The sequence below is a fragment of the Oryctolagus cuniculus genome, chromosome 1 (genome assembly GCF_964237555.1).
Source record: "Oryctolagus cuniculus chromosome 1, mOryCun1.1, whole genome shotgun sequence".
Taxonomy (NCBI): Eukaryota; Metazoa; Chordata; class Mammalia; order Lagomorpha; family Leporidae; genus Oryctolagus; species Oryctolagus cuniculus.
Genome location: NC_091432.1, coordinates 141097574 through 141121071, shown reverse-complemented (window position 1 = coordinate 141121071; position 23498 = coordinate 141097574). Strand labels below are relative to the sequence as shown.

General features: G+C 48.7%; 1 protein-coding gene across 4 annotated transcripts in view; it reads right to left on the bottom strand.

Annotated features, from left to right (window-relative positions):
• Positions 1-19699, bottom strand: part of PRXL2C (peroxiredoxin like 2C) — a 31642-nt gene extending 11943 nt beyond the window's left edge. The window contains exons 1-7 of one of the 4 annotated variants that reach the window (XR_011379116.1): positions 19439-19699; positions 18797-18865; positions 14750-14803; positions 14495-14600; positions 10662-10793; positions 7628-7813; positions 3810-5320 (exon numbers count right to left, since the gene is read on the bottom strand). Coding sequence is in view for 1 of the 4 variants with exons in the window: in XM_002708252.5 (XP_002708298.1) it covers positions 7686-7813; positions 10662-10793; positions 14495-14600; positions 14750-14803; positions 18797-18865; positions 19439-19630 (681 nt within the window). In the remaining 3 variants the exon portion in view is untranslated. Of the gene's footprint in view, positions 1-3809; positions 5321-5770; positions 7814-10661; positions 10794-14494; positions 14601-14749; positions 14804-18796; positions 18866-19438 lie in introns of those variants that run through there. The other 3 variants (XR_007908723.2, XR_011379114.1, XM_002708252.5) reach the window with 3 other exon arrangements.
• Positions 19700-23498: the final 3799 nt, after the last annotated feature.

The window sequence follows — 23498 nt, the reverse complement described above, 5'->3', positions numbered from 1 at the left end:
ATCTGGGGAGCGAACCAGCAGATGAAAGATCTCTCTTCTTTCTGTAACTCTGCCTTCCAAATAAATAAATACATATTTTTAACAAATGTAGACAGACACAGAGGGAGAAACAGAGTGATTTTCCATCTACTAGTTCAGTTCCCAAACGTCCCCAATAGCCAGATCTGGACCAGGCTATAACCAGGAACTTGGAGCTCCATTAGCGTTTCCCACATGGGTGGCCAAGGCCCAAGGACTTGGACCATCTTTGATTGCCTCCTAGGCACATTTATAGGAATCTGAACTGGAGGCAAAGCAGCCAGGACCCCAGCTAGCTTAACCTGCTGTGCCACATCATTGGACTCCATCCTTTTCTCTAGGTGATGGACATTTAGGATGCCTCCAGCTGACAGCTACGACAAATAATGTCGCTAGAGACATTCTTGTGCATTTCACCTTCATCTGTGAGGTACCCTCTGGAGCTGTGTATGCTCTCAGTTTTACGAGCCTTTGCCACACTATTCTCCAAGTTGCTTCTCCAATAAATGCTGTCAACTGGCAGCATGAAAGGCACTCAAAAAATTCATGGAAATGTGTGTCATCTCTTAATTCCACTTTCCCTGAACATTTAAAAGCCATTTTAAAAAAAATTAATTTCAAAGACAGAGAAAGGGAGGCAGAAGGCAGAGACAGAGACGGATTCCCCCATCTGCGAGCTGACTCCCAAAGTGCCTGTGACAGCCAGGGCCAGCCCAGGCCAAAACCAGGAGCCCAGAACTCAACCCCAGTCTCCATATGAGTAGCAAGGACTCAGTTACTTGAGCTGTCACCCGCTGCCTCCCAGGGAGGAACAGGAACCCGGAGTCGGACTCAAACCCTGGCACTCTGATATCGGGTGTGGGGGTTCTAAGTGGCAGCCCAACCACTGCGCCCAAGAGAAGCCCCACTCTCCAGGGGCTTTTTGAAGCCCCCCACCCCCACCCCCACCCCGGCTGCATCCCTACACTTGTTATTATCATGTTTACTTTTCTGCAGAACTGACGGCACAGAACGTTGCCTGTGCTTTTAATTTGCTAGTCCTTAATTACTCGTGTGGTTGCACATTTTATGTGTGTATTAGCCATTTGCTTTTGTTGCTGCTGTAAAACAGTGGCCGTTTTTTATAGCCTGGTCTTTGTCCTCTGCTCCTCATAGGTCATCTGTAACCCCCAGGGATGTCATACCTGATAGGAGTGTCTTTGCCTGGGGCCCCTGGGTCACACTGGATAGGTTAACAGTGCAATTAACAAACCATGTAATTTATGGTGGGGGCTTTGAGCCCACCCTTCTCATCCCATATCAGCCTGCCCTCCTGAGCCCAGGAAGACTCTGCGCTGGCTGTCGGGCTGGGAAGATCTGGCCAGCATCCTCACACAAGCACGCCGGGGGAGGGCCACGGCCCCGACTCAACTCAGTGGACTGCGGGCTCTACATCTGGTGCTTTCCTGCACTCCACCCTACGTGCGCTTTTCCCCTTGCTTCACTGTAAACTTTTTAAAGATTTTAAAGACCTCTTGGTCTTAATCCTTTCCTTACAATAAATTGTGAGTATAACAGCGTTTAGTGAGTTCTGGGAGGCCTTCCAGCAAATTCCAAACCTGAGTGTGGTTTGGGAACCCGGACTTGCAGTTGGTGTCAGGTGTCTCCTGCATGGCATCCCTCTAACTTTGCAAAGCTTTACCTCTGTGCCTGCTTATCCTGTTACACTGTTTGTCTTGTTTAAAAAAAAAAAGTCATTGGTAGTATTTTTTTTTTTTTTTTGACAGGCAGAGTGGACAGTGAGAGAGAGAGACAGAGAGAAAGGTCTTCCTTTTCCGTTGGTTCATCCCCCAATGGCCACTGTGGCTGGCGCACCACGCTGATCTGAAGCCAGGAGCCAGGTGCTTCTCCTGGTCTCCCATGCGGGTGCAGGGCCCAAGCACTTGGGCCATCCTCCACTGCCTTCCCAGGCCACAGCAGAGAGCTGGACTGGAAGAGGAGCAACCAGGACAGAATCCAGCGGCCCGACCAGGACTAGAACCTGGTGTGCCGGCGCCGCTAGGCGGAGGATTAGCCTATTGAGCCGCAGCACCGGCTGGTAGTATTTTTTAAAAAGTCATTCTTCTTTTCTTTTTTCCTAACATTTATTTGAAAGGCAGAGAAAGAAACACACACACACACACACACACACACACATACAGAACTCCCACTTGCTGGTTCACTCCTCAAATTCTGGCAACAGCTGGGGCTGGGCCAGGTTAAAGGCAGGAGCCCAGAACTTCATGTGGGTCTCCCATGTGGGCAGCAGACGCCCAACTACTTGAGCTATCACCTGCTGTCTGCAGGGTGCATGTTAGCAGAAAGCTGGAATGGAAAGTGGAACTGGGGGGCCAGCACTGTGACACAGTGGTTTAGGCCAGGGCCAGCATCCTATATAAGTACCAGTTCGAGTCCTGGCTGCTTGACCTCTAATCCAGCTCCCTGCCAATGTGTCTGGGAAAGCAGTGGAGGATAACCCAAGTCCTTGGGCCTCTGCACCCATGTGGAGACCTAGAGGAAGCTCCTGGCTCCTTTCAGCCCTGGCCTCTCTCAGCCCTGGCCATTGAGGCCATTTCAGGAGTGAACCAGTGGATGGAGAATCTCTCCATTTCTCTGGGATTTTGCCTTTCAAGTGATCTGGTGTTACAGGTGGCAGGTTAACCCACTGCACCACAATGGCAGCCCCTAGGTTCTTATATCTTTTGCTGTTTTTTTTTTTTTTTAAAGATTTATTTATTTATTTGAAAGGCAGAGTGGCAGAGAGGGAGAACAAAGATCTTCCATCCACTGGTTCACTCCCCAAATGGCCACAATGGCCCAGGGCTGGGCCCAGGAACTCCATCTGCGCCTGATGTGGGTGACAAAATGAAAGCACTTGCGCCATCACCTGCTGTCTTCATAGGTGCATTAGCAGGGAGCTGGATCAGAAGTAGAGCAGCCTGGACTGCAACCAGTGTTCTGCTGTCAGATGCTGCCATGGCAAGTGGTGAATTAACCCAATATCCCACAACAGCCCCCTTTTGTTTCGTTGTGGTTCAGGGCTGGCTAGAACTCTTAATGTAATGTTGAATACTAGGAATAATAATGGACATCCTTGTAGTATACTTTCCTTAAAAGGTAATACTTTTCCATTAAGTATGTTGTAGGTTTTTGGCTGAGAACTTTCATCAGCTAAAGGAAATTCCTTTTATTCCTAAATTGCATCAAGGCTGTAAAAAAAAAAAAAAAAAAAAAAAATTGGCGCCACCACCTGCAGTGTCAGCATCCCACACAGGAGTCAGTTAGAGTCCTGGCTGCTTCACTTCCAATCCAGCTCTCTGCTATGGCCTAGGAAAGCAGAAGATGGTCCAAGTCCTTAGGCCCCTGCACCAGGTAGGAGACCTGGAAGATGATCCAGGATCCTGGCTTCACTGCGCCAGTTCCAGCCATTGCGGCCATTTGGGGAGTGAACCAGCGGATTTAAGACCTCTCTCTCTCTCTCTGCCTCTTTAACTCCACCTTTCAAATAAATAAATAAATCTTTAAAAAAAACTTAATTATAAACAGATGCTAAATTTCATTAAATTCTTTTTCTGTTTCTTTGAAATGACTATAAACATTTTTCATCTTTTCTGTTAATATGAATTATCTTCAATTTCACTATCAACAAAATTTGTATTTCTAGAATAAACCTCTTTGTGATAGATTAAATCTTTTTTTTTTTTTTTTGACAGGCAGAGTGGACAGTGAGAGAGAGAGACAGAGAGAAAGGTCTTCCTTTGCCGTTGGTTCACCCTCCAATGGCCGCCGCAGCCAGCGCGCTGCGGCCGGCGCACCGCGCTGATCCGATGGCAGGAGCCAGGAGCCAGGTGCTTTTCCTGGTCTCCCATGGGGTGCAGGGCCCAAGCACTTGGGCCATCCTCCACTGCACTCCCTGGCCACAGCAGAGAGCTGGCCTGGAAGAGGGGCAACCGGGACAGAATCCGGCGCCCCGACCGGGACTAGAACCCGGTGTGCCGGCGCCGCTAGGTGGAGGATTAGCCTAGTGAGCCGCGGCGCCGGCCAGATTAAATCTTTAATGCATTGATTGGTTTGCCAATGTTCTATTTAGAAATTTTCTGTTATTCATGGGGAAGTCCAACCTATGATTTTCTATTCTTGTATTATTTTAGCCTGACTTAAGTAACAAAAACTGTCTCATTATTCTACTTTCTTTTTAAGATGTATTTATTTATTTGAAAGATTTACAGAGAGAGAAAAAAAAAGAGAATGTTTTATCCACTGGTTCACTCCCCAAATGGCTGCAATGGTGGGGTTGGGCCAGGCTGAGGCCAGGAGCCTGAAACTCCATCCAGGTCTCTCACGTGGGTACAGGGGCCCAGGCACTTGGGCCATCCTCTGCTGTTTCCTAGGTGCATTGGCAGAGAGCTTGACTGGGAGCAGCTGGGACTCAAATGGCACCATATGGGATGCTGGCCAACCCACTGTGCCACAAATGCCAGCCCCAAGGGTCAATTTTTACAACTAATTTAGAGCAGCATTCACTATGTCAGATAACTTTTGAGAAAATGAACTTTGACAGGTCTTGCTTTGACTTTGTAAACTGGATGAAAAACAAGAAGTCTGTGAGGAGTGAATGTGTCTGCTTTTCTGCTTCTGTCCTCTGAGAACAGGAATATGAAACTGGCAGCCTGTAGCTGTTGTCAGCAGTCTTCTGAAGAGCCAGCACATGGGTAGCCACGGCTTCATGGCACGTGGCTTAAACTCAGACCTGAAAAGGAATGAACTTGAAAGAACTCTGATCTAAATGACGTGCATGTGCCTTCTGCAACTGCCCTGTGTGTGGAACACTCTCCAGACTGCTGAATTCTGAAGATGACCTTGTTTCTTCAACAAGCTTGCCTTCCCACTCCCATGCAGTCAGTGGTACCACGCCAGCCCCCACGGTAGATGGCCGTGTGAACAGACACTTCATGCAGGGCGCCAGCTCACCGTGCGGCGTCTGGAGAAACCCAGGTGTCACGTGTTGTAATTCCACATGGACTTTCGTCTTACTGAGACTTCCTCACAGCCGCAGCTCAGGACACCCCCTCCTCCGCACCCCGTCGCTGACTGGGCTGGACCGCGTTCGCAGACGGTGGCAAGCAGCCCCAGGTATCACTTTGGAGTTGGCCAAGGAGGCACCTTCTCTGACTTCTGGGATGAATTCCTGCTCCCCAGGGCAGTCATGGCTTCCACTGTGGTCAGCGACCTAGTTTTTGCTTGCTTTGGGCCCTGTTGGCATTTCCTCTTTCCTGAAAGCTCTCTGTAAAACAGAGATGATGATGATGGTGTCAACTCCACGGAGTTAATGTTTGTAAAGTACTTGGAATAGTGCCCAGCAAATAATTAACACCAGGATGCTAACTGTGCAGATGTTTTGTCATATTCTAATATGAGTGTTTTTGTTGCAGGAAGGCATTTCAGAATGTCAAGTCCAGTGTACAACTGGGTGCAGAGGTGAGCTTCCGTCGTTCATGATACGTTATGGGGAATTTTATATTAAATACATTTATCTGGTAGGCAGTTTACCACTGCACCGTGCTTATGTAACTGTACCTCCTGAAGCCACATGGAGTACATCCATTTATCTGAGAAGAGTGTGATGCGGCTTTTTAAACGTGTCAATTTTTCTGTAAGCTTATGAGTCAGCAGTTTTAAGGAATTTGGATCACTAGATTCTTTACTATAAAAGAAATAGCACAAAATAGTTTCATTTTAAATGGTTAAGAAATTTCATTTTTATTGATTAAAAACATTTACAGGGCATAAAAATACATTCAAATATTTGGATATTTTAAATATTTTTTCATTACTTTATAGGCTTTATATGAAAGTATTATAAATTCAAAGCAGTATTATACTTGCTAGTAATTACCAGTATGTTGATTTTAATGCACCTTTCATCAGAATTTCTGGGACACTTCCCAATGAGACATTACTAAGATTCTAGAAAAATAAGAGATAACAATAGTCCTCTAAATAAGAGCAATTTTGTGGGAAAGAAGTAGCAACAACTCCAAAGAATGTAAAACCAAACCACAGTGTATGTTTAAGTTAAAAATGTTTTAAATTTATTTTTTTTTAATTTTTTTTTTTGACAGGCAGAGTGAACAGTGAGAGATAGAGACAGAGAGAAAGGTTTTCCTTTGCCATTGGTTCACCCTCCAATGGCCGCCGCGGCCAGCGCGCTGTGGCCAGCGCACCGCACTGATCTGATGGCAAGAGCCAGGTGCTTCTCCTGGTCTCCCATGGGTGCAGGGCCCAAGCACTTGGGCCATCCTCCACTGCACTCCCTGGCCACAGCAGAGAGCTGGCCTGGAAGAGGGGCAACCGGGACAGAATCTGGCGCCCCAACCGGGACTAGAACCCGTGTGCTGGTGCCGCAAGGCGGAGAATTAGCCTAGTGAGCCACGGCACCGGCTCAAAAAATGTTTTAAATTTAAATGATCCTTAAGATTCCATTAAAAAACATACAGACCATATTTGAAAGGTATATCTTAAATATCTAAAATAAATCATTTTTCCTTAACTCTCCCTCCCTGTCACACAAACTCCAGTGAAATGAACACCGTACACGCGGGGGCCAGGTGCTCTCCATGCAACAGGCTTGGTGCGCCACACTGCCTGGGCGTGCAGCGCTCAGGGTAGAAACCTGTGGGTCGCAGCCTCCTTGTGTGATGTGCACCTCTGTGGAGAATGTTCTGTAGGAACATCTCTGTCATGTCAGAGACCTTTTCCTGGCCCAGCCAAAGCAGTCATACTCATTCTAGAATAGTTGGGAAATACAGAAAATAAAAACACCTGTTAATGTCGCACATGGAGACAGCTATTGGCAATGTGCTGATGTGCTTACCCATACGTTCAAAAGCATAAACAGGGGCCGGCACTGTGGCATAGTGAGTAAAGCTGCCGCCTGCAATGGTGGCATCCAATATGGCGCTGGTTCAAGTCCTGGCTGCTTCACTTCCAATCCAGCTCTCTGCTATGACCTGGGAAAGCAGTAGAAAATGGCCCAAGTCCTTGGGCCCCTGTACCCACGTGTGTGGGAGACCCTGAGGACGCTCCTGGCTCCAGATCCGTGCAGCTCCAGCCATTGCAGCCAATTGAGGAGTGACCCAGTGGATGGAAGACCTCTCTCTCTCTCTGCCTCTCCTCCTCTCTGTGTCTAACTATGACTTTCAAATGAATAAATAAATCTTTAAAAACCAAAAAAAAAAAAAGTATACCTGCCAAACTGTGGGTATGTTTGCAGAATTTGATACTCTCTCTAGTTTCTTCAATGACTAAAATGGTGTCAAGCTGCTTTCCTTTCCCCTTAAATATTCTTTGTAAGAATTCACAATTTTAATTGCTAAAAAAGGAAATCTTTCATAAAATGTATATAACACAGGTAAAATAATTAAAAGTTATAATTTTATAGCTTTTACAGTTTTATTGTATGTATTTATAAACTGTTTTGTGTAAAACTGTTAAAAGCCATAAAATTAAAAACATATACCACATTTTTGACATCTGACACTTCTTGGCACATAATCCAAGCAGTAAGAGTTTCATCACAGGGATACTACACCTGGTGTAACAGCCTCCATTCCCCAGGGTCCATTTGCAGGCAACAGATTCCTGTTCGGTCACACATGCATGACTGAAGGTCTGTTTGTGAAGTTCACTTGCTGCACTCCCACCAGTTGCAGAACAGAGTTTATGGGCTTGTGATCCAGCCTGTTTCTATCCAGGTGCATGAAATGGATGTTGTTACCTGCAAGAGGAATTGAAGGCTCAGGTGTGCATGTTAACCATCATTTATTCAGTTTATTGCTTACTAGAATCAAGGAAGCTTTTCAACTTTTAACTAGTCCAAAGGGAAAAATTAATTACCTGGAGCATATTACATTCTCTATATAATGCCATAATAATTTTTAATTATGGTAATAAACTATGACAAGGATTATTGGTTAAATAAGAGCAATATTTAATGCTTTATGAGATCTGAGAGGAAAGACTGTTAAATTATAACCTTCTGTTAGAGTTTATTAAATATAATTAAATAAAATGTCCTGTCAGGCAAGCAGAATATGGAACTGACATAAACATCAAGCCAGAGAATCATATTCATAAATATATATATAATAACAAATAACTCACTTCAAAAAAGTCATTCCCAAATACTGATGTAATTAGGCCCTCAGTATTATAACCACGAGCCCAAAGAGGCTCAAAAATAAGGCTTTATGATAATCAGTTATAATACACTTAGTAATCTACAATCCTTATCTGCTCAAATCAAAAAAGTCAACATTGATAAACCCAAGTTCCATGGACTCTGATTCCTGGGACTCAGCCAGAATTTTGATTTCAGACAGAAGGTAGAAGCATGGATCACGTTTTCTGCATGCACTCACCTACCTTCTATGACAATCACTAGGGTGAGTATCAAAGTGGCTCATTACCAAACAGGGCGAATGCAATAGTACATTAACCATGGCAGGTGCTATCAGTAAGTACACCCGGCTCCCCTCCTCAGAAGGCTGCATTTCTTCCAGTGGGCAGCATCAGGACGTTCTCCTTACTAAGTGGTTTCCCACATTGGCACACGCGCTCCACACCCCGAGCAGAAGCTATGGTCAAATGATTCAGAGATATGGAGTTGAGGGACTCAAAAAATAACCCCTTCCAGCCTGGAGATGGAAACAAGTCACTCAAAAATGCAGCTCACTGTTGTTCCAGGTTATTTTACAGGACTCAGTCTCAAAACACAGGGCTGCTTCTTAAATGAATCTAACTGGTGTAAATTCATGGCAAAAAGGGAGAGCCAGGTGTCAGTCATAATGTTCTTTTTTTTTTTTTTTTTTTGACAGGCAGAGTGGACAGTGAGAGAGAGACAAAGAGAAAGGTCTTCCTTTCCCATTGGTTCACCCCCCAGTGGCCACTGCGGCTGGTGCACTTCTGCCAGCGCACCGCACTGAATCGAAGCCAGGAGCCAGGTGCTTCTTCTGGTCTCCCACGTGGGTGCAGGACCCAAGCACTTGGGCCATCCTCCACTGCACTCCCGGGCCACAGCAGAGAGCTGGGCTGGAAGAGGGGCAACCGGGACTAGAATCCACAGACGGAGGATTAGCCTATAAAGCCACGGCGCTGGCCAGTCATAATGTTCTAGCTGCAAGAAGCCCTAATGCTTGGTCAAAATCCTCCATCTGAAGCCTTCCTTTTAAATGTTAATTTTGTCAGTTTCCTAAGTGATGATAGGACTGGCACTGTGGCACAGCAGGTTAGGCTGCTGCTTTTACCACCAGCACCCCACTGGAGCCGTAGCTGCTCCACTAATGCATCTAGGAAAGCAGCAAATAACGCCCCAAGGATTGGGCCCCTGCCACCCATGTGAAAGACCAGGATGAGTAAATTTATTTCAAAGTCAGAATGACCAGAGAGAGAGAAGGAGAAAGAGGGATCTTCCATCCGTTGGTTCACTTCCCAAATGGCCATAACGGCCAGGGATGGGCCAGGCTGAAGCCAGGAGCCAGGAGCTTCTTCCAGGTCTCCCACGTCCGTGCAGGGGCCCAAGTACTCGGGCCATGCTCCACTACCTTCCCAGGCGCATTAGTAGGCACCTGGACTGGAAGTGGAACAGCCAGGACTTGAAGCGGCACCCCATATGGGTTGCTGGCATTGTAGACGGCGGCTTAACCCACTGCTCACTCATGCAGAGTTTTAAAGAGGAAGGGCCAAGAGGAATCAGTTTACAAGCGTGAACGAGCGTCCTAGCCCTGTCACGTACACAGGGTATCTGTCCCACACAGCACACCTGAACATGGTGGAGATCTAACTTTAACTCTCCAGTAGAGTGGAGCCAAAGGATCTCTCAGGTGACCCAAACTGGGCGAGAAAGCTGCTCCAAGTCTGTGGCTGCCGAGAACTCTCACCAACTCACTTGCCTCCCGACACCGGGCAAGTCTCAAAGTGTCGTGAAGTGTAACTAACTAGATTCTTTTATTGAAAAAAAAAAAAAAAAAAAAAAAAAAGTGGAACTGGTGTTGTGGCACAGCAGGTTAAACTGCCCCTGCCACGGGGCTGGTTCAAGTCCTGGCTACTCCAAGTCCAATCCAGCTTTCTGCTAATGTACCTGGGATGTAGCTGCCACCCAGGTGGGAGACCAGGATGGGGCTCCTGGCTCCTGGCTCTTGCCGGGCCCAGACTTGGCTGTTGTGGCATCTGGGGAATGAACCAACAGATGGAAGATATCTCCCTCCTTGCATGTCTCTCATTCTCTCTTGCTGTCACTCTGCCTTCCAAATAAATAAACATTTAAAAAAAAGAAACGTTCACTCCACTGAATTTTACAGGGTGTCACAGCCATGTATGGCTCTCCAGCTCACAGCTTGCTTTCCCGATCCTAAACACCGGTAGGCACTGCAGCAAGGACTGCTGGGTGGTTTCACCGCGGGTCTGGACATCAAAGCACAGTGACTCCTCTGCAGACGCTGCCCCCACCAGAACACGCGGAGGAGCCTTCGTTTACACGGTACTTATGTCATGAACAAAGTGCCAGGGCTCTGGACTTGGGAAAGCCGCAAGTGTGCTGCTGAGCCAGGGCTTTCTCTGCTGCTTACCTGGACCTAAAATGAGGGTCCCGCCTTGCTGAGCTGGGTCGCCTTGAAAATCAAACAGAGGCCCGGTCACTGCCCGCCACAGGCTCCGGAGGCTTCCCGAGAGGAGACTGGACTTTATGTGGGGGCTCCGTCCTGAAACATGGAGAATTTGCTTTAGCTAGCATCACACCTCAGTCCTCTGCAACATCACATCCTCCTGTCCACTGGGTTTCTCTCCCGCCGAAGACTGGTTCCCCGCCTGTCACTACTGATGTTCTGGCTCGGTTCCTTCTTTCCCCTGTGCGATGAGCCTTGTCCTCCACACCTACTAAAGGTAACAACGCAACTGTCTCCAGACAGGGCCCCGTGTCCCCAGGGGAAGGGGACAATGTCCACTGCTTTAAAGGGACACCAGGCCCAGAGCATTTCTGCCTGAGAAAAATGTCACCTGCAGAATTGTCAAATTAGTCGTGCCTTCCGATTCCTCAGGTACATCCTGCTTAGTCTCTTACCTATTGCTGCATCCTTTTAAAATTTCTTTATGTTATTTATTTATTTGAGAGATGGGGAGGGGGGGAAGAGAGGGAGAGGGAGGGAGGGAGGGAGGGAGAGAGAGAGAGAGAGAGAGAAACACTCCTCCATCTGCTGGTTCACTCCCCCAAATGCCTGCGACAGCAGGGGCTGGGCCAGGCTGATGCAGGAGCTGGGTCTCCCACGTGGTGGCAGGGATGAACTACCTGAGCCACCACTGCTGCCTCCCAGGCAGGACTCAGAGGCAGCTATCAAATCCAGGTATCTCAATTGGCAACTTCCTCCCTGGGCCAGAGGCCTGCCCCCGGGATCCGCACCCTTTCCGAGAGATGCCCAGGCCGAGCGCTGACACTGACAGGCTCTCATTCCTCCCTCTGGGCCCACGACGGAGCTGCATTTTCCAGTCTTCCTTGGACAAGGCCACGCCCTCGCCAACGAGCAAAGCACTGTGTGCTGCTTCCTTGCCAGCTCCCAAAAACCTGCCACAAACAGTGCTTGCCATTCCTTCTGTGCTCCTGGACAGCGCTTACAAGATGGAAACGGTCTGGGACTCAGAACTGCTGCTTGGAGCAGAGGCGCCTGCAGTTATTTTAAAGAAAACCCGCTACCTTGTTCCGTCGCAGCTACTACAGTGGCCTCTCTTTCCATGGCGGTCTGTCTTCTATTTCTGCTCTCACCAGACTGATAACCTCATCTCACCTTCCTCTGAGCAGGGAAAGCCTCTCTACCACGCTTTTAACTTACTTTTCTCCAATCTCTGCCTTGTTTGTTTTGCTTTTTTTTTTTTTATTTTATTTTATTTTTTTTTTGACAGGCAGAGTGGACAGTGAGAGAGAGAGACAGAGAGAAAGGTCTTCCTTTTGCCGTTGGTTCACCCTCCAATGGCCGCTGTGGCCAGCGCGCTGCGGCCGGCGCACCGCGCTGATCCGATGGCAGGAGCCAGGAGCCAGGTGCTTTTCCTGGTCTCCCATGGGGTGCAGGGCCCAAGCACCTGGGCCATCCTCCACTGCACTCCCGGGCCACAGCAGAGGGCTGGCCTGGAAGAGGGGCAACCGGGACAGAATCCGGTGCCCCGACCGGGACTAGAACCCCGTGTGCCGGCGCCGCTAGGCGGAGGATTAGCCTAGTGAGCCGCGGCGCCGGCTTGTTTTGCTTTTAAGCTTTTTATTTTTTACACTTTGTATTTCAATGACTACACAGCCTTGGTCCTGCCTGGTCTCCAAATACCCAGTGTTTCTCTCCATCTCTTCTGTTTCTTACTGTTTTTGTTATAATGAATATTCAACTAACCTGGAAAAATAAATATAGGCTCAGCAGCTCGGAAGCACGGGAAAAAGAATAAACTCCAATGTCTTACATGACTCTGAATCTAAAACAAAGGTTCAGAAATCCCCACTCCCTCCCGATGTACAAAGGAAGCATCACTCAATGCTTACGACAGTTTCATCAACTGGAGGAGATGCCTGTCTGAATCTAGACTGGAACCATCTTTGCCATGAAGCATGGACCACTTCTGCCAGTTTGAATTCAGTTCTGAGGTGTAAAACTCCCGTTTTCCAATCCTCTCAAACCTACGACGCTGTTGCATTTAACGACTTTATTTGCTTATTCTTCATTTTTCTACAATGAGTCCAGTAACTTTAAACTCTGATTGTATATTCCCAGAGCCTTAATTTTTCAAGTAGGAGTATTCTGAGACTGATCCTGAGTTTCACATTCCTCAAGGAGGAGTCTTCAAAAACATTATTTCATGTGAACCCATTATATGCTGGTTGGCAATAGAGCTCATTAACACAGATCATAGGAATTTAACAGGTCTGAATGGATCTCCACTTACAATTACAAGCACGTATCTGACTCGGCAGTCATCTGTTTTCTTTGCAGGCCCCTCCCCACCGCGGCAGTGAATGATGGGGTGTTACTGAAGTGAAGCCCCCAGTTTCTACGTATGGTGCTACATGAGAAAAAGTCCTTACACATGCTGAGACAGGTGTAGCACTTAAAAACAGTGTACCAGAAAGGTGCACTATCTGTTCTGTTGTGACTTCCCATACTGAAGAGAGAGAGAGAAAAGATCAGACTTTGCGCTGATGTCAGCTCAGTGCGCATTAACACAGCTACCGCTGCTGGTCTTTAAGGTCAGGGGCAGAGGGCCCAGCGCTTTGGCTTAGTGGGTGAAGCTGCTGCCTGCAATGCCAGCATCCCATATGGGCACCGGTTTGAGTCCCAGCTGCTCCATTTCTGATTCAGCTCTCTGCTATGGCCTGGGAAAGCAGTACAAGATGGCCCAAGGCCTTGGGCCCCTGCACCCATGTGGGAGACCCAGAGGAAGCTCCTGGCTCCTGGCTCCTGGCTTTGGATCGGCTCAGCTCCGGCAGTTGTGGCCAATTGGGGAGTGAACCAGCGGATGGAAGACCTCTCTCTCTCTCTCTCTGCCTCTCCTTCTCTGTGTAACTCTGACTTTCAAATAAATACATAAATCTTTAAGGCAGCAGCAGAGACCACACAGTTCCACTGGGACTAGCTCTCACATCCTCCCCTCCTCACCGTTTCCACCGGAAGTTGGATCACTCCTTTTTAGCTGATTACAACAACCTCGCCACAAACACCACTGGTTCTAATTTGGCAGGTTCCAATTCCTTAGGCACACAGGTCACATGACCTGTCTCCTCTCTCTGCTTCAAATAGTCCTGTGACTCTCCCAGCTGTGTGCGGAGTAAACCTAAACTCCTTGGCATGACACTTGGACTCAGCATCATCAGCTACAACCTGCCCCTTGACTCACCCCAATTCCCCACATGGCTAGAGTTTAATTCTCCAGCCAGAGGCAGGGTCCCACACTTTCCTAAATGTACCTGTTTTCCACCTCTTTGTGCTTCTGCACCCTGGGTACCCTTCCCCACCCTCATGCCTCCGGCTATCTCCCTCAGGGGTGAGCTGAGTGGAGCCTCCCCAGAGCCTTTAAAAAAAATGTAAAAATGACAAAAGTTAATTTTTTCACTCATCCATAAACACTGCAGTATCTCTTAAAACTTTTTCTCTACAGTTTCTCTGTATCTAGATCTTTATGATTTTTTTTCCAGAAATAAAATCATACTGAAACACTGCTCTCCAGCTTGCCTTTTCTCATCCAACAATTCTTTGCCAATAGCCTTTTAAGTCATTACATTCAGAAAATGAATCTCTCAGTCTGGTGTATCTGGACCATTTACAGAACCAGAGAAAGCAGCCTTATTTGTGAATATGCCATTTGCTTCCCTGTATATATCCACACTTACACATAATCTGAAAACATGTTCTACTTGAGACATGTTCTATCTTACCTGAGGAGGCAATTTCTTCACCTCTTTTCATCCCCAGTCTTTTATAAATCTCTCTCTCAGGATCAACATAGATTTCATGAGAATACCCAGTCAGTTTGCAGAAAGGCTAAAGAGAGAAAAGAGTTGGAATTTTTCTAAGAATGAGAGAAACGTAATGATAAGGCAACGAGCTACTTTAATATACTCATTGGTTCAAATAATGTAATTTCTACATCTGAAAGATTCAAGCAGTTTCCCAATCTGCTAGATATTTACCTCAATATGATGGTAGGATGACTGTCCAATCACTATAAGGGTGACATCTGCTTCCTTTAGGGGGAAAAATAAGACATGTACACATTATTAGGAATTGCACGGGTTCTATACAGTTTCTACTAATTCAACTCTTTATTTCATTCTAATGCCATCTATAGGCTTCTGGAAGAATAGAATACACAACAAAATTGTGTGACTCAAATCAGGTAACTTATGCTGGAATGTTCAATGAAATCAGATCATTGCTTTGCTAACACTTTCAAGGCTTAACATCTAAACTTGAAAACTACTTGAGGAACACGTCAGGGCAATGCTCGCATCCCACAACACTGGTCTGGGCAATGATTTCTTGGATATAACCCCCAAAATGCAGGAAACCAAAGCAAAAATAAACAAAGGATTGCATCAAACTAAAAAGCTCTGCACAGTAAGGGAAAGAGTTAACAAGAGCAAACAGATGACCTAGGACTGTGAGAAACTATTCTGTGAAGTGTACACGTGACAATGCATTGATAGATGGAAACTAAGGACCTGGCGTTGTGGCATCGCTGGTAAAGCTGATGCTGGCATCCCACATGGGGGCTGGTTCGAGTCCTGGTGACTCCACTTCCAATCTAGCTCCCTGCTAATGTGCCTGGGAAAGCAGTGGAAGACGGCCCAAGAGTTTGGGTCCCTACTACCCATGTTGGAGACATGGATGAAGCTCCCAGCTCCTGCCTTTAGCCTGGTCCAGCACTGGTCGTTGAGGCCATCTGGGAAGTGAACAAGCAGACAGAAGATCTCTCTCTCTCTCTCTCTCTCTGTCTCACCCTTTCTCTGTAACGCTTTCAAAAATAAATAAATCAATCTTAAAAAATAATAAAACCACAAGGTATTACCTTACACCTGTTAGAATGGATATTAGTCAAAAAGATAAAGGTTAACAAGCATTGGAAAGGTTCTGGAGAAAGGGAAACTGTGTGTGCTACTGGCTAGCATATATAAATTACTACAGCCATTATGGACAACAGTATGGAGGCTCCTCAAAAAAGTTAAAAATAGAATTACCTATATGAGTCAACAATTCTACCACTGGGAAATAATCCTACCAAAGAAAATAAAATCAGTATGTTAAAAAATGTGCATTCCCATATTCACTGCAGCATTATTCACAACACTTAAGCTATGGAAGCGACCCAAGTCCAGCAATGGGTAAAAAAAAATGTGTATATGACTTAACAGCCGACTTGCTGGTTAGGATGCCTGTGTCCCACACTGCAGAGCCTGGGTTCCATTCCTGGATCCAGCACCTAACTCCAGCTTCCTGCCAATACAGATCCTGGGAGGTAGCAGTGATGCCACAAGGAGTTGGTTCCCTGCCTCCCATGTGGGAGACTGGGACTGAGTTCCTGGATCCTGGCTTCAGCCTCAGCCCAATCCCAGTTGTTGGAGCCATTCAAGGAGTGAAATGAGGGGCCGGCACTGTGGCGTAGCGGGTAAAGCCGCCACCTGCAGTGCTAGCATCCCATATGGGCGCCAGTTCAAGACCAGGCTGCTCCACTTCCACAGCTCTCTGCTGTGGCCTGGGAAAGCAGTAGAATATGGCCCAAGTGCTTGGGCCCCTGCACCCACATGGGAGACCTGGAAGAAGCTCCTGGCTCCTGGCTTCGGATCGGTGCAGTCCAGACGTTGAGGCCATCTGGGGAGTGAACCAGAGGATGTAAGGCCTCTCTCTCTGTCTCTCCATCTCACTGTCTGTAACTACCTCTCAAATAAATAAATAAATAAAATCTTTTAAAAAAAATTACTAAGAGATTACAAATATTTTCATTGCAAAAAATGGGATGTATGTGAAGTGATGGGTAAGTTGGCTGCACTATAAATACATACTAAAGGGCCAGCACTGTGGCACAGTCAGTTAAGCCATGGCCTGTGGTGCCATCGACATGGGCACCAGTTCAAGTCCCAGCTGCTCTGCTTCTGAATCAGCTCCCTGCTGATGTGCTTGGGAAAGCAGCAGAGGATGGCCCAAGTCCTTGGGCCCCTGCACTCATGTGGGAGACCTGGAGGAAGCTCCTGGCTCCTGGCTTCAGCCTGGCCCAGCCAGGGTTACTGCAGCCATTTAGAGAGTGAACCAGGGCATGGAAGATCTGTTTCTCCTTCTTTCTCTGTAACTCCTTCAAATAAACAAATTTTTAAAACACACAAAGGAATATTCTATTTTAAATATATGTATATGTATTAAACTGTGGCCAGCACTGTGGTACAGTGGGTAAAGCTGCTGCCTGCAAGGCCAGCACCTGTATCCCATATGGGCCCTGGTTTGTGTCCTGGCTGCTCCACTTTGGATCCAGCTCCCTGATGATGGCCTGGGAAAAGCAAAGGAGGATGGTCCAAGGGCCCCTGCCACCTGGGTAGGAGACCTGGAAGATGCTCCTAGCTTCACCCTGGCCCAGTGCTGGCCTCTGTGGCCATTTGGGGAGTGAACCAGTGAATGGAAGCTCACTCTCTCTGTAACTCTTTCAAGTAAGTAAGTAAATCTTTTTTTTTTTCATTTATTTATTTGAGAGATAGAATTACAGTTAGAGAGAGACAGAAGGAAAGGTCTTCTATCTGCTGATTCACTCCCCAAATGGCTGCAAAGGACAGAGCTGAGCCGATCCAAAGCCAAGAGCTTCTTCTGGGTTTCCCATGCGGGTGTAGGAGGCCAAGCACTTGGGCCATCTTCTACTGCTTTCCCAGGCCATAGCAGAGAGCTGGATCTGAAGAGGAGCAGCTGGGACTAGAATAGGTGCCCATATGGGATTATTCTACTGCACCACAGCACCAGCCCCATTAGTAAATCCTGAAAAAAAAAAATGTACCAAACTATTACCCCATTAATAGACATGATTATTGCCAATTTAAAAATGATAAAAGGGGGCTGATGCTTGCATTCCATATGGGCTCTGGTCTGAGTCCCAGCTGCTCCACTTCTGATCCAGCTCCTGGCTAATGTGCCTGGGAAAGCAGCAGAGGCTGGCCCAAGTGCTTGGGCCCCTGCACCAATGTGAGAGACCCTAAAGAAGCTCCTGGTTCCTGGCTTTGGTCTAGCCCAGCTCTGGTCATTGTGGCCAGCTCATAAGTGAACCAGTGGATGGAAGATCTCTCCCTCTCTCTCTAAACTCTGCCTTTCAAATAAATAACTATTTTTAAAAGTACAAAAAAATTGTAAAAGGACATGCAGAAGAATTTTTAACAATCAAATAGACATAATCAATAAATCTCTATACTCCTCCCAGAGAAATACAACAAAAAGTAAGAACTGTAAATGTTGAGTAACTTAATCACACAAAATGTCATATTCTCACATTCCAACTGACAAGGCTGGTTGAAAATAGATCATGGGGCCGGTACTGTGGCGCACTGAGTTAAAGCTGCGGCCTGAAGTGCTGGCATCCCATATGGGCCCTGGTTCTAGTCGTGGTTGCTCCACTTCCGATCTAGCTCTCTGCTGTGGCCTGGGAAGGCAGTAGAAGATGGCCCAAGTCCTTGGGCCCCTGCATCCCCCGTGGAAGACCGGAAAGAAGCTCCTGGCTCCTGATGCAGCCATCTGGGGAGTGAACCAGCGGATGGAAGAACTCTCCACCTCTCTCCCTCTCTCTGCCTCTCCTCTGTGTAACTCTTTCAAATCAATAAAATAAATCTTAAAAAAGAAAATAGCTCATACTGCCCAATGCCATTGCTCAGAGAGCTTGCAGGGCCACAAACCTGCTTAAGCTAAAAGAAAAGCACATGGTGGCACTGGTAGGATGCAGAACTCGCATTTTATCAGAAACACCAATTTTGCAGCTGTGATATATGTTACAACGAGCAGCTGTCTGGAGTGTCACCAGCACTGAGAGAAGACATCACGGACTTGGGGCGTCTGCTTTCGGAGCATTTTCATTCCACATCTGAGGGCACTACTGCGGTGAATACGTGTCCGAGGTGGCGTCGGGGCACACAGGAGACAGACCCCATCGGCAACGTGCCCCCAGCTCCGAGGGGCCGGGGCGAGCAGGCGTCACCCACGCCCAGGACACTCACCCGTAAGAAACTCTGGGGGACTTTGGCCAGATCCTCGACGTATTCCTTGCAGACGTAGCACAGGAAATGCTGGAACGAACAATGCCAATGCCGAGAGCGAGTCCGCGCCGACGCCAGGGGAGCAGACAGGGAAAGGCGTCAGGGGGCTTTCCTTCCCCGGGCGCCCTCCGCCCAGCCCCCGGCGCTGTGAGGACGCGGCCTCGGCCCCAGGCTTTGCCCCGCGCAGTGAGGACGCGGCCTCGGCCCGGGCAGTGCCCCGCCGCCCTGCACTGTGAGGACGCGGACGCGGCCTCGGCCCGGGCAGTGCCCCGCCGCCCCGCGCTGTGAGGACGCGGACGCGGCCTCGGCCCGGGCAGTGCCCCGCCGCCCCGCGCTGTGAGGACGCGGCCTCGGCCAGGGCAGTGCCCCGCCGCCCTGCACTGTGAGGACGCGGACGCGGCCTCGGCCCGGGCAGTGCCCCGCCGCCCCGCGCTGTGAGGACGCGGCCTCGCCGGGACGGCCGGGGTCCCGTTCCCACACGAGTGCCCGCTCCCCGGGCGCTACAACGGAAAGGGCCAGGCCCGGGCGACGCCCGTTCTCGGGCCGCCAGCCCAGGAGGCTCCCAAGGTCCGCGTCGAGGTCGCCTCAGCCCCCCGCGCTCACCCGCACGAAGACCACCACGGCCCGCCGGTCCCGGAACAGGGAGCCGAACGGCACCAGCCTCCCGCGCGCGTCCAGCACTGGCAGCTCCGCCACGGCGGCCGCCAGAGGCTGCCCGCGCTCGGGACCGGTCGGGACCGGGGCCAGGGCTGCGCCGCCGAGGACCTGCCGCGTGACCGGGGCGGGGGCGGCCATAGCCAGCGGACTTTGAGGACCAGGGAGCAGTCCACTCCCGGGCGGGGCACGGCGGCGCGGGCGGCGGTGTGGGCGTGGCGCGGCGGTGTGGGCGGTAACGACTGGGCGTGGCGCGGCGGCGTGGGCGGGCCCTGGGCGGGCCCTGGGCGGGGCGAGTGCGTCGCTGCCTGGAGGAGAGTTTGTGCATATTTACTGACTGGGGTGGGAAGAGAGCGAGGGGTGGGTTTGCTAAGGGTGAGACCCGAGTTCCAGAGCAGGAACGCAGCCCGCGCGTCCTCGTTATCGGTGGCGTCTGTTCAGAGGGCCCAGTTGGGGAGCGAGTGGGAAGGAGTTTTTCTATTCTGTGTTTAGGGCACCCTCAGTTCTGAAGCCTTTTTTTTTTTTTTTTTTAGCATAGAGGTCTTACCTGCAGAGTTCAGTTAGATTTTCCCAACATTTCATTATGAACATTTTTAAGATATCTAAGGAGTCTGGAAACATTGGCGTGGACATTGCTTATCAAGCACCCAGAGTGCAGGCACTGGAAAATTTAGGAATTTCTGTAGCTTTTTCTTTCTCACACTGTACGATAGGTTGTAGTTTTTAAGAAATCAACAAAGCATCTGTTTTCCTATAGTACACTATGAAAGTATTAGAATGTACTCATTGTTCAACATGTAATTTTTTTCAGAGACAGCGAATAAAAAAATAGGGGGGTGGGGCTCTTTCAGACTCAGTGCTGGGAATTGGTCTGTATCCAAAAGGCCTTTGTGAGCCGTGCCTGGGGATTCCTGTGGGCGGTGAGCTCTTGTTCAGAGTCTCTGGGGCAGGACCAGCTAGGGTAGCTTCTTTGCCCACCGAATCTCGCTCTCTCTTGCATCTGGGTTGGGATGTAGAAGGCACCACACTCTACCGAAGGCATCTGCTGGTGGCAGCCCCTCACGGGGCTCCGTGCAGGCTGGGTTTGAGGCCAATGTCACTGCCCACCAAGGGTGGGGGGACATGTGCTTATTCATTAAGAGCTCCCAGTAGGAGAAGCCATGCAGCAGGGTTAGAAATGTTAGATAGATCTTGCAAATAAAGATACAGAACAAGATATCCCCTAGGCACCCTAAGCCGCTACAGTGAACACTTGAAGATGCAGCGGGTTGTTTGAAGAACTTGAGAAAAACATAGAGTTATCTGTCGATATTTGTGTGTGAACTGGAGATGGTTCCTAGTTTCCGTGTTAGACCTCACACATTCCTCTGGATGATGTCATATCTTTACAAATCTCAGTTTCAACAGTTGTAATAACAATCTAGAGCCACGCGCAAAAAAAAAAAAAAAAAAAAAAAAAAAGTGTGAAACAGGAAATGAGGGTAGCTGTGTCCAAACTGATTCTGAGGTTTGAGTTTTACAGTGTTGGGAATGAAATAAAAGTCGTAGTTTTTATCTACTTTTTTTTATTTATTTTTTTAAATTTTTTGACAGGCAGAGTGGACAGTGAGAGAGAGAGACAGAGAGAAAGGTCTTCCTTTGCCGTTGGTTCACCCTCCAATGGCCGCCGCGGCCAGCGCGCTGCGGCCGGCGCACCGCGCTGATCCCATGGCAGGAGCCAGGAGCCAGGTGCTTTTCCTGGTCTCCCATGGGGTGCAGGGCCCAAGCACCTGGGCCATCCTCCACTGCACTCCCTGGCCACAGCAGAGAGCTGGCCTGGAAGAGGGGCAACCGGGACAGAATCTGGCGCCCCGACCGGGACTAGAACCTGGTGTGCCGGCGCCGCTAGGCGGAGGATTAGCCTAGTGAGCCGCGGCGCCAGCCTACTGGTGTTATATTTTTAAGTGGGTATTAAGTTGGAATATAAATATGCATTGTTTGGACCTGACTTGTTTCGTTTTTTAAAAGATTTATTTATTTATTTGAAAGGCAAAGTTACAGAGAGAGAGGGAGAGACACACAGATCCTCTGTCCACTGTTTCATTCCCCAAGTGCTGCAACGGCCAGGCCAAAGTCAGGAGCCTAGGACTCCAACCAGGTCTCCCTTGTAGGTGTCAGAGACCCAAGCACTTGCCCAGGTGCATTAGCAGGGAGCTGGATCTGAAGTGGAGCTGCCTGAATATGAACCTGTGGGCAGCACAGGCTGGGGCTTAATGGCTTAACCCTTTGTGGCTGTGCCACGATGCTGGCCCCAGATCTTTTTTTTTTTTTTTTTTAAGATTTAATTGAAAGGTAGAATTACAAGGGAAGGTGAAAAGGAGACATAAAGAGAGAGCTACTGGTTCACTCCCCAAATGGCTGCAACGGCTAAGCCTGGGCCAGGCTGAAGTCAGGAGCCAGGAGCTTCTTCTGGGTCTCCCATAGGTGTGCAGGGGCCCAAGCACTTGGGCCATCCTCTACTGCTTTCCTAGGCACATGAGGAGGAAGCTGGAGTGGAAGTGGAGCAGCCGGGACTGGAACAGCCGCTCATATGGGACGCCAGTGTCGCAGGTGGCAGCTTTACCCGCTAAGCCACAATACCACCCCCAGACCTGACTTTTTAATGAAGGCAATTATCAGGTGTTTCTTTTGGCCTCAATGTACTGAGACACGAAGGAGCACACAGGCCAAGACCATTTGGGACCCTCTGAATCGGATAGCAAACTCCTTGCCTTCTGTGGCACTATAGAATCTTCACGGCCTATTATAAAGCTGGACACACTGTGGACCTCTGTGAATAGTGTTTGATTGATGAATGCATGAAATAGATGCCCAGACAGCTCTGGCCAGCGGTGTGCATGGAGTATGCACGAAAGCAGGGGGTCGCAGGGCTTCCACACCACTGCTGTCTCCTCCCGGCCAGGCAGAGCCCTAAAAGCCTTCTTGTGCTTCCTAGCCCCAGCCAGCCTCTCCAGCAGAGCCTGGAGCATGGAAAGTGTCAAATGAGACGTTTGTTGCTTTTAGGGTTTTCTTTTGCACTTTTTTTTTTTTTAAAGATTTATTTATCTATCTGGAAGGCAGAGTTACAGAGAGACAGAGTTAGAGAGCGAGAGAGAGAGAGAGAGAGGTCTTCCATCTGCTGGTTCACTCCCCCAAATGACCACAATGGCCAGAGCTGTGCCAGTCTGAAGCCAGGAGCTTCTTCTGGGTCTCCTACACAGGTGCAGGGGCTCAAGGACTTGGGCCATCTTCTACTGCTTTCCCAGGCCATAGCAGAGAGCTGGATTGGAAGTGGAGCAGCCGGGACACAAACTGGTGTCCATACAGGATGCGGGCACTGCAGACGGCTACTTTCCTCATTACAGCACAGCGCCGGCCCCTCTTTTGCACTTCTCCCTCCATGTCACCGCTGTGTTTCTGGCTGGTCAGTATCAGCTGAACACCAGGCCTAGTCCTGCACTGCACCTGACTGAAAACAGAGCACTACAGGTTATTCCTCTCTGCTGCTGTCACTAATGAGCCGTGGTTTTCCAAAAACAAATAATATAGCTCCCAGTTGGTTAATTCAGAAGAGAGTAACTTAGGTTGGAGGGATAATCAATGCAAAATATACCCTTTCAGTATTTTAGATAGAGCTCTGCACAGAGAAAGGCAGAAGCCAAGGGTTTCATTGTGCCCTGTTTGGGTTTGGCTATTTCATTCTGGTTACTCAAACGTATTTGTTTTCCACAGTATTGCTCGCGGTGTGTTGTTTCCTTTACCCTCTAAGCTTCGTAAGGTTATGAACCGTTTCGTGGAAGTCACTCAGGGGCAACAGGCTGAATCACTTGCACAGTCAACAGATATTTTTATCTATTAGAGAGAGGGAGGGAGGGAGGGAGGGAGAAAAAGCGAGGGAGTTCCTCCATCTGCTGGTTTGCTCCCCAAATTCCCACCACAGCCAAGGCTCAAGCCAGGTGTCCCACATAGCTGGCAGGAATCCAATGACTTG